The sequence below is a fragment of the Carassius auratus genome, chromosome 26 (genome assembly GCF_003368295.1).
Source record: "Carassius auratus strain Wakin chromosome 26, ASM336829v1, whole genome shotgun sequence".
NCBI classification, from domain to species: domain Eukaryota; kingdom Metazoa; phylum Chordata; class Actinopteri; order Cypriniformes; family Cyprinidae; genus Carassius; species Carassius auratus.
Window position 1 is genome coordinate 10,493,987 of NC_039268.1, and position 11,663 is coordinate 10,505,649.

An 11,663-nucleotide genomic window follows, 5' to 3' on the forward strand; every position below is an offset into this window, starting at 1 on the left:
TAGATGAGAGTAGGCGGCTGCAGTAAGGGGATGGGCCAAAAAAGTCCTTTGAAGTTGGACACTTCCTGAATCTCACTGTTTTGTCACCTGCAAATGTCAGCAATGGAGGAGATCGCGTTCACGTTTTTTATCGCAGACGAAGTGGATGTCATGCAAATACCACTGTTTTGTCATCATGTGACACTTGACACTTCTCAGATGAAACCACACAAATATGAGGCATAATGGCTAAACAGACCATTTAGATATGTATGTGTGCATGTATATTTTTAATGGATTGATTTATTAATTCACACAATAATACAATAGAATAAAGTGAAAATTAAAACAAGGAAAAAAAAAAAAAATTAAAGAGAAAAATAAAATAAAATAAATGCATGTCCTAATTTTTTACTTCACTAGGCATGTTTTGTTATTGTTTAGTTCGCATGTAAATAAAAATAAATAAATGGGTAATCTAATTCTTAGAATAAAGCTAAAATGTATCAGTTTACATTCTCAGCCAATGAGCATGAAGCTGTGTCGTCAGTCAGTCGTTTCCCATCATGCTTTTGAACAGAGCAGTCGGTGGAGAGCAACTGCGCTCGACTGCTCAATCCGACACAGCCGCCTCGCCGTTGCGAGAGTTTTTTGGCACACGCCAGCATGACATCAGAGCAAGGTGGATGTAACTCGGACACTTTTCTAACTGGCATGCATCTCGCGGTGATCACCGGTGATCTGTTCTGCGCAGATTTTGCTCATCTCAAACAAGCCTAATTTTTGCGGTAGCGACAAGATTTAATCACCGCGAGAGCTTTCCAATATGTCCATCAAAAGCTCACTATCCAATCAGAGTGGATCACTGTTAAGCCCACCCACCACGAGAGGTTTGTGTCAAAACACCAAACAAAAAACTGTAGCAATGCATTCAGAATCCACGATTAGCGAAAATGAATCTTTGAAAAACATTTACAAAGAATGAAGCATATTTGAAGAGCCTGTTAAATTTGTGCGACTGAGTTAATTTTTTTAATTTTCATTGTGTTTTTCTTCTTTTGTAATGGCATATTTTTGATAGTTTGTGGAAAAGTTACGTTTAGTTTTTATAAATTTACGATCTTTTTTATTGAACCAAATGTAATTCCATACGGGGGGAAGTCTCGCGATTGTTGGCGTTATTAGAGAGAGTTGGTGAAGATGGCGCCTGTTGTGACAGGGTAAGCAGCGAAATTATCAACGGACGGGGCATGAAAAAGTCACACCTAAAATAAGTGTTGTCTGTTTAGTCAAGATTATTTGCTTTGGTTTATTTATTTTTTTACACTCACGGCCGCTTGTCTCTGTGCTGCTGGCCCATTTCGGAGTACTTCTGCGTGGTTCTCGGGGTTTTCAACGATGTGCTCTTTTATTCAGTTAGCCGTTTAGCTTTTAGTTAGCTGAAAGATTTTCAGCAGTTTTTCATAAACACTGTATACCGTTGATAGCAAACATTTAAATGTAAACGCAGTAAGATTGTATTAACGCCGTGTTTGAATCTTTAACATACTTTGTAAAGTACTTGTATAAAATTTGAGCAAACTTGTGAGTTGGTGTACATAAGAGAGATAGATAGAGTGAGAGAGAGAGGGGGCAGGTTAGCAGATGTTAGCCAGCCAAATTAGCTAGTCCAGTGAGTGCAAAACAAAAACTGAGAGCTTTCGAGAGGACTCAAAACCTTCTCTCTGTTTCATGTCAGACTTCTCAGTTAAACTACTTTTAGCTTAAAATTGTGTAATTTTTAACGTCCTCTCATTTTTATGTAAAATGCTCATATCTATCTCAACTTTTACGCTTATTTTGTCTTGTATCTCAAAACCTCGTGATCTGTCTAAATAGACATATAGGGGCATCTCATGCACTCTTGAACTTGTTTATCCTGCTCAAAAATGCTGTCTTTCTTGGTAGACATAACTGGGCTCGGACAGTTTTGTTTTGATTATTTTGGAGTGTGGATCAAAGTGATGTTTGAAGTTGGTCTTGACTTTGTCTTGCTTTGTTTTGTAGGAAATTTGGGGAGCTCCCTCAGCCAAAGCGTTTAACAAGGTAAAGGCACTGTTAAGTTCATATATATATATATATATATATGGAAAACAACAGCTTAAATAAACCTCTCTATTGTATTTTGTGGGTTTGCAGGGAGGCAATGCGCAACTACTTGAAGGAGAGAGGAGATCAGACAGTACTCATACTGCATGCAAAAGTTGCACAGAAATCGTACGGCAATGAAAAAAGGTGAGTGATGAGTTTTAGCTGTACACAAATATTATTAACAGTTTATGTATGTTATATACAATAAAGCCAGTCAACATGAAATCACAGGTGTGTCTATTAAAGGTTATTACAGAATTCCGGTCTTAAAGTGAATGATTAATCAGTAAGGAAAAAGGTTCAGGACTAGTCTTCATTAATTGTCACAGTCACTGTTGACACCTTGTTTTAACATCTGTCTTGAGTAATCGAGCATAAATGTTCAGCAGAGATGCATTGTTTACACCCGTGATTGGATTTCATCTGAAAGTTTGACCTCTGAATTCATCTATAGATATATACATTTTGGTCATAAATGGATCCCGATGTATTTCGGGAAACAGCAAAAAACATTAATTACATTTCTGATAACTGTAAAAGGTGGATCTTTTACATTTAAGTGACCCCAATAGATGTTAATGGGTCATAAATATGACTATTTGTGGGTTCAGTCAAGCCCCACATTACTCTTTTGCTTGTGGAATATCCTGTTTTACTTGTATATTTGACATATTTTGGAAGTAAAATTAATTACGTTTCATGTCGACTATGAATCAAGCTTTGGTAAAGTCCAGTTAAACACACAAAATGTAAATGAAGAGATCCATAAAAAAAAAAAAAAAAGAAAGATTCCTTATACAAGCATCCAAGTTATTTTTTCTTTAATCACTTCAAAAACTCTTTCAATCTATTAGATTCTTCTGTCCTCCACCATGTGTTTACCTGATGGGTTGTGGCTGGAAGAAAAAGAAGGAGCAGATGGAGAGAGAGGGCTGCTCGGAGCAGGATTCTCAGCCTTGTGCCTTTATCGGCATTGGAAACAGTGAACAAGAAATGCAGCAGCTCAACTTGGAGGGCAAGGTGCTTTATGGATTTTATTATGGCCACACATGTATTGTAGCTGCATTTTTAAAATAACTTAAAGAAAATCAGTGTTCTGGCATCACAACTTTTGTGCTTTGCTTCTGCAGAATTTTTGCACAGCAAAAACATTATACATTTCTGACTCGGACAAACGGAAGCACTTCATGCTGTCAGTGAAAATGTTCTACGGGAATAGCGCGGATATCGGTGTCTTCCTCAGCAAACGAATCAAGGTCATCTCCAAACCTTCCAAAAAGAAACAGTCGCTGAAGAATGCAGACCGTGAGTCGAAAGCATTTCTTGTTTGAGTCACTAAATGAGTCTTGATATGTCCAGAATTTGTAAGCAGCTCATTTTCAATGTCTTTAATAGTGTGCATAGCTTCTGGGACGAAGGTGGCTCTTTTTAACCGCTTGCGGTCCCAGACTGTCAGTACGCGGTACCTTCATGTGGAAGGGGGAAACTTCCATGCTAGTTCACAACAGTGGGGAGCCTTCTTTATTCATCTATGTGAGTTATTCGCCACTAAAATACTATGTTAAAAGAAGTGCCAGAGTTCATATCATCTAATGAAAGAATGTGTAGAAATTATGTATCAGTGGTTTCATTTTTAACACCTGCAGTTTTTCATGTTAACTATGAATTGGTAATAATATGTAATTCTGAATTCCAGTGGATGATGAGGAATCAGAGGGTGAAGAGTTTACAGTCAGGGATGGTTATATCCATTACGGTCAGACGGTGAAGCTGGTGTGCTCTGTGACAGGCATGGCTCTACCCCGACTGGTGAGCTATTATCCAGTTGATTGTACATGATTAAAAGGGTTGGGCTAAGAGATTGTGTCCTGCTCAATCAAGGAGTGACATTATAGCTGTGACTCAAATATGTTTGTGTAACAATGTAAATAGCAAGGATTTTCTGGAGGTGAAATGCTGTGTGTTTCTGTGAAGGTCATCCGTAAAGTGGACAAGCAGACAGCGCTAATGGACGCCGATGATCCTGTGTCCCAACTACATAAATGTGCCTTCTACCTTAAAGATACAGAGAGGATGTATCTCTGCCTGTCACAAGAGAGGATAATTCAGTTCCAGGTCAGTCCACCGGTACTTCTAGAAATGTGCTTTTGCTGCATAGATTTGATATGATGCCCTATAATCGATGAAAACGTGACATACCGTATTTTCCGGACTTTAAGTCGCACATACGGTCCTGCGAGTTATTGTCAAGAGCGACTTATTTATCAAAATTAATTTGACATTAACCAAGACAAATGATCCAAGAGAAAACATTACCGTCTAGTCCAGTGTGACTTATATGTTTTATTCCTCATCAGGACGTATTTTTGGACTGTTGCGACTTGTACTCAGGTGCGACTAATAGTGCGAAAAATATCTGTTCGAATTGCGATTCCTGTTATTTAAATTAGTCTTTAAATTCTCATCTTCTTAATTATTTTGAGGCTCTGTAGCCTTTTAAATGTTAATAATTGAAATATTTTCATTCTACTCTCAGGCCACACCCTGTCCCAAAGAAACAAACAAAGAAATGGTCAACGATGGGGCGTCATGGACAATCATCAGCACAGACAAAGCAGAGTACACTTTCTATGAGGGGATGGGCCCTGTACTCTCACCTGTCACACCCGTGCCTGTTGTTGAAAGTTTACAGGTAATGCATGACTACATATTACATCAAACTGTTTTATAATAAAAGAGCATGGACTGTATGTCATAGTATTTGTAAGAAAGTAACCTTTAACCCTTTATGTTGTAGCTGAATGGAGGAGGAGATGTTGCCATGCTGGAACTGACGGGACAGAACTTCACGCCTAACCTAAGAGTCTGGTTTGGAGATGTAGAGGCAGACACAATGTACAGGTAAAACCACCACACCAGTTACAGTGCTGTACAGTTTGAGGAAACAGAACAGCACCTGGCAGTAGTGAATCGTGCACATTTTAAAATAAGAGTCCTGGTGCATGTTGGGCTTGTTCATAATTAAAAGCTTTCCATTAAGCTTATTGTTTTATTTTATTTTAGCAAGTCATTTACATTTTAAAATAAGAATCCTTGTGCATGTTGGTGCATTATTCACATGTATGTATGTATGTATGTATGTATGTATGTATGTGTATATATATGTTACTATTGGTATTTTGGTTGCACAATAAACTTTATCTGGCATTTAATTCAGCAAACTCTTGTAGGTTATCTTCATGAACCATCACGTGGAGGAAAGACTAAGAATGTTATTTAATGCATACATTTGTATAGATTTTCTACTGCACCATAATCAGTTTATTGTCTTTCTTTAAACATTATTGTACATTGCAATCAATATATAACCATCCATCCATCCATCAATATAAAATGAAAAATAATAAATGTCTAGAGTATTTTAAATTTACAATGACCTTGTTTCTCTTATCTTTATTGAATGTATAATGCAGACTTTTTAAAGAATCTAACATGTAGAATTTATTTTGAGATTGTATGTTTTTTTTCTTTTCGATGACTCTAGTTATACAGGTTGTGAAGTCTTAACTTTGCAGATAGCCTGTGATCTATTAATCTCTATTTATGTTTTCCTGTGAGCATAATCATTACAAATATATTGAGAATATTCATTACATGATTGTCAGCAATTCATAGTTACACGTTCTGTTTCCTGCAGGTGTGGCGAAAGTGTGCTCTGCGTGGTTCCTGACATCTCTGCATTCCGTGAGGGGTGGCGTTGGGTTCGGCAGCCAGTGCAGGTTCCTGTGACTTTGGTCCGTAATGATGGCATCATCTACTCCACAGCCTTGACTTTTACCTACACGCCAGAGCCGGGACCACGTCCTCACTGCGGCGCCGCGGGAGCCATACTGCGGGCCAACAGCAACTCCTCCACCTCACCATCTTCCTCATCCTCCAGCCTACTGCTGCAGTCAGCCGTCGACAGCCAGGCAGGATACGCAGCAACGGGGAGCGTGTCTTCATCTTCCTCTTCCTCAGCTATGTCTGTCTCCTAACCTGGGAATCTCAGTGTGTGTTTGCATGTGTGAGTATGTGAGCCTTTGTGAGAGATGGTGATCTGTCCACTCGTAGACTCTCCTGCATAGATTCATGGGATACAGATCACAAAAATGGATAATGGTGCCACAGAGAGAGAAGAAAAGAGAGACAAGACTTCACAAAAAGACTGGACAGAACAAATGAAGATGTCTCTTTTCTACTCTCTCTCTATCTCTCTTTGTTGCAGTTCTTTTTTAGTCTGTTCACTCACTTCGGGGGAAGTGGCAAAAGAAGTGATGTGTGCCGTGGATCAAGATGCCACAGGATCGCTGCGTTAGCCTCACATAAAAACAATCCAAAAACAACAACGAAAAACACTTTCTTTTCAAAACAAAGCCTTTTCTTAGTAAGTGCAAGCTGGAAGTGGCTTTGAGTGATTTTGTTTTCTACTAAAGGGCTTAATGCACTGTTTCGCCAGGCTTGGAAGAAAAGTTATCATAGTAATATAGTTTTTACGGACCAAGGAATATTATTATTATTATTATTTTTATTGATATATAATTTTATAAGCTTTAGCTAAGGTACATTTTTCACCTTTTTCAGTTTTATAACATATAGTAAACTTTTGTTACCAAATAGTTTTGTATATTTCTTGTGAGCGTTTGGGCTCAGAAGGAAAAGGTTCATGCATTTTAAAAGCCTGAACTTATAGCTGCCTTTACTCGTCTTGGCAAATGCCTTAAGTCATCTGGAGTGTTCACCAGACCCATTCTGTTTTGTAATAATATTTTATGTCATGTATATTGGTCTTTTTCCCATTCTTTTTTTTTTCGCCACTAAACAAAGATGTAATATTGATGCCATTTTTGTGTATTTGGGAGAAGGTGGCTCTTTTTTTTCATATGAAGTCTTTAACACAAAAGCTTTAACTGACTTTAAAATCATATCGTACTTCTCACATAAGCGTAGCCATTGATCTGGCCCTTTTTCATTGGCTATAGATGTTCAAGCTGCCAACACAATGCTAACCTATAAAAAATCCCACACCTAATGGCTTCCATTTAGTTTAACATAAACGCACAAAAATCGTTTTAATGGGTCAGCGATTTCTAATTAATTGGTCGACTCAAATCCTTTGGTAGGGAAGGACTCGTTTGCATATCATTCACGCTTTCAGTGTCACGATTACTGTTAGTATCAGACTAAAATCAGCATGTAGAAAAACTGGTGCTTTGTTGTCATGTGATTAAACCATATAGAGAAGCAATTGTTGGGATTCTGTAAGTACAGTCATGTTACAAGAAGCTTGAATGAATAAAAGTTTGTATTCTCTCAATGATACCAGATAGGGATGTCCAAGATTACTCATTTTCAGAATCAACCTATTTAGGGCCAGATTTACAAACTCTCTTTTGGTGTTAAAAAACGACTGTCAGGATTTACTAAAGACCGTGAAAAATTTATGAATAGGTTGGAAAATTGATGCTTGTGGTAGATTGCGTTGGTCATTGGAAATGATGTAAATTTGCACATTACCCACAAAACTTTTCACTCCTGTCAGCACTTTTGTGGTAAAATGGTCTTGCGCTAATTTACCCTAGTAAATCTGGCCCTTGAAGGGTTTTCTGACACGCTCGTCGACTAATCAGTTTTATAGTTCATTTTTACCTAAACATGGCATCACTTATACTTGGATACTCAAATGGATGTATGAATGTGTATGGTTGTACTAAAAATCTAGTCAACCTCACTAACTGACTATCTTGTTTTTGGACCCATCCCTGCATGTATTCAAATAGATTATTTGTGTCAAGCTGAATGGAAAGAACCTGAAAAAGCACTTGTTATCACACATGCTGGGTGAAGATCTTTGGTTTGTAGATTACAGAAAATGGAATCTTATCCTGCCTTTCTTATATTTTGACTGCAGAAGTGGCATCACTGCTACGTAAAAATGTGCCCTTTTCAATTGATGTCACATGCAACTTTTTTTTAAATCAAATGTTTAGTAACAAATGTTAACTTCTGTAACAGCTGTAGTCTAAAGCAGACTAAAAATGAGGCCTTACACCACTACTGCTTAATAACAGGATCTGTTGATAAAATATTACACTACAAATTATGTCCTTTTGTGGAAAGGGCATGATTGTTCGTTTATACCTTTTTAGCAGTATAATACACAGAGCAAACTGTCATCTCAATTCTGCTCTTTCTAGGCATCTTAGTTTCTTTTGACGTACTTTTCCCGCCCCACACAACTCTGTATGCATCATCTGATCAGACAGAAAGAGACACTTGTGAAATAGTGTGCTCTGGAATTTGCTGTTATTCAGTATGGACTGCATTTTGTTACTGTTTGGGAATATATAGGAATGGCAGACGTAGTTCCTCAGTGGTTTTGGTTCTTTTAATTGATCCCTTCCTACCATGGCTAATATTTATATAGGAGTCTAAATGTTACATTGATTATTTTATATAACATTGTATTACATTTAATGGTTTGTTAATATTTCAAAATATTTCTTCCATGATTGAGGGAAAGTTACTATGAAACTTGTTTTGTATATCATCATTTTTAAGTAGTAAGGCCATGTTTGGTCTGCATTTGAAATTGTTGCTTTAGAAGAAATAAAAGCCAAAACCCAGTAATTCTTGCAAAGCCATTAGTATCTACTGTGAGCAATTCCTCAATCAGGGAAGAATATTAAAGCATACCCTGTGCAAGTGCCGAAATGCAAACCGCCAAATCGAAAGGTCAAATTGGGAAGGTCACGCCCAACTTTTGTTTTCAGTGTTATTTTCCTCTTGTATCCAGTTGTCTTCCAGATTAACCATGTTGAGTTTTATCATTTCTGTCTATCACATAGTTTGCCTGTCACCTGTGCCACTGTGCTTACATTGAACAGAAAGTAGTGTGTTCGATCACGGTTATCTTCGTCAGTTTTGTCTGTAGAAAAAAAAAAAAATGATGAGAATTGGTGTCTGTTTTCTCAGCCATTTCAATGGATTGATTTACATTTTGGAAGTTACCAGCCTTTGCCAAATGGCTATCAGCTGTTCTGGTTTTGAGTGCATGCTCTAGCAGATTTGTACTGTATTGTTGCTGTCTAACTCCTAAAGGGCCAGTGTATCTATTGCGTTTGGAATGGATCACTAAACACTGTAATAGATTAAAAAAGTGTCCGATTGTTCTTTTTTTTTTTTTTTTTTGCAGTGGTAAATTGCATAATACACACACCCATCAAGGACTGTGGTAGGGAGATCGCAGTACTGCCCAATGACTACTGTGTGCGAAAAGGGATAGTTCTGGCATGGTTTGCTCGCCCTCATGTCATTCCAAAACTATATTTGTTTTTTATGGAACACAACAGAATATATTTTTAAAGGATGTTTTGGCTATTTTTGCCAATACAATAAAAGTCTGTGGGATCTGAAAAATGCTTGACCATTTTGACTTTTATTGTATGGACTAAATCATAAAAGAATATAAATTGTTTGCATATATTTAAAGTGTACACACACACTAGAAAGAAACCACAATTCTTTTTTTTCAGGATTCTTTGATGAATAGAATGTTCTAAAGCATTTATTTTAAATTGAAAAGTTTTGTAATATGGTAAATGCGTATTGTGTCCCTTCTGATATATATTCATACATATTAAAAGATTTCAGAAGGATGCTGTGACACTGAAGACTGCAGTAATGGCAGCTATAAATTCAGTTTTGCCATCATAGAATTAAAATGTTAAAAATATGAAATATAATTGTTTTAAATTGCAAAAAAAAAAGATAAAAATAAAAAAATAATAATTTAAAAAATATGCACAATTAAAATTTTTACTGTATTTTTGATCGAATAAAAGCAACCCTGCGGTGAACATAAGACTACATTAAAAACATTTTCAATCTGGCTTTGAATACAAATGTACTGATCAGATGCTAAAAATAGGTACTCGTTACTTCATGCATACATATGATTTTTTATAAGATTCAAATAACCTCCTACTAGAAAAAAGTGTTTCCTAGAGAACTGTGGGGGAATCCCCAGTTTAGTCATGCAGCGCTGCAGTGCAGGAAACACTAACGGGATAGCAGTATGGTGATATACCATTCCGAACATACCCACTGTTTAGCAGTCTCACTGCTTGCAATATAAACTGAGATGCAAGTCTTCACAGGAGGGAAGTGGATTGACTTACATTGTGGTGTGCCAACAACAAATTGCACCTTAAGCCCAATAAGGCTCTTGAAATGGTAATTGATCTGAACAAGCAAATCTGTTCTCACTCTACTTGTTTATCAGGGATTCTGCAGTTATTGTGGTGGAATCCCATACATTATTTTCCAAACATCACCAACACTAACCAGAGGGAAAGAAACACATACAGCCAAGCCCATGTTTTAAAGTCAACAAGAACTTTTCCCATTATAGATTGCTGACATCTATGCTGGCCACCAGGGGCAGAAATGAGATGGTGTTTCTCATATTCCCTTTGAAGTGAGTTTGCCCTGAATTACAATGACAGACACCTGTCACTTGTACATGATCCAAAGGCCAAATGTTTCCCCCACTGCTTGGCATCCACTCGCTCAAGGCCCAGTTTTATTTTTGGACCATATGAGGTTGTTGAGGTGTAACTTGAAACCTTTTTTCTGTTGCCATTTCTGAGTGTATGAGTCTTCGGCTATGTTAATCTGATAGGGCTCTAAATTTAATCCTGAGGCCAGGATTGTGTGTGTGTGTACATGTAAACCTATATGAGAGAGTAAATGTCGTGTTTTACTGTGAAAGCCCTCCTAATTGAAGTTTTTTTATTTTTTATTAATGCTTATTAATAAAGATTTCCTAATTTTGTCTAACTCGGCATTTCATAACTCTAGAGTTGACTGTAGATATGCTCTCATATATATATATATATATATATATGAAAAAAGAAAAATATATGAATTCAGCAGCTGTTTTGATGCATACCATTTAAAGTAAATAAGGTCCAAAATATTAGACTCATGACATAAGTAAATTAACAACAAAACAATATTATAAACTATTTTAGTCAACATTTTTAAGACGTTTTACTTAAAGCCCCACAAATTAATTCACAAATGAAAGCTGTTAATGACTAAGTAGGCTACATTCAAGTAGCGTAATTTTGTATGAAATGCATTCTTAATAGTTTTGAACAATGCCCTACTCGTTATCAAATATTTTATTACATGATTACTATTAATGTGGTAATACTGACGTTACTCCTAAACGTCCAATCACATAAACTAATTAATATTCACATCCCAAGTTAACGTCTACCTCTCAGCAAATCAGTTTACTTTGCAAGCGACATGCAATCTAATTAATATTCATGAGTCAAACGCTGTTTAAGGATTAGTGAACACGCTTTTTGGCTTTACAAGAGTAGACGTACGCAAAATGCGAGCAAGTTTGGTGACATTTAGTAACTAGAAAGCTTTAATCGACACTCATTATCCAAACGTTCCTAAAGAGAAGTAGCCTACTGTCGCTTCCTCATAAGTAACTC

The 11,663-nt window shown here is 36.8% G+C and overlaps 1 protein-coding gene across 1 annotated transcript; it reads left to right on the top strand.

The window, feature by feature from the left end:
- Positions 1 to 1,092: 1,092 nt before the first annotated feature.
- rbpja (recombination signal binding protein for immunoglobulin kappa J region a) lies at positions 1,093 to 9,324 on the top strand. The gene is made up of 11 exons (XM_026204152.1): positions 1,093 to 1,199; positions 2,026 to 2,064; positions 2,158 to 2,253; positions 2,964 to 3,129; positions 3,240 to 3,414; positions 3,505 to 3,642; positions 3,806 to 3,918; positions 4,084 to 4,224; positions 4,646 to 4,801; positions 4,907 to 5,010; positions 5,807 to 9,324. The coding sequence occupies exons 1-11, from the start codon at positions 1,180 to 1,182 to the stop codon at positions 6,144 to 6,146; spliced, it is 1,488 nt and encodes a 495-aa protein (XP_026059937.1). The 5' UTR covers positions 1,093 to 1,179; the 3' UTR covers positions 6,147 to 9,324.
- Positions 9,325 to 11,663: the final 2,339 nt, after the last annotated feature.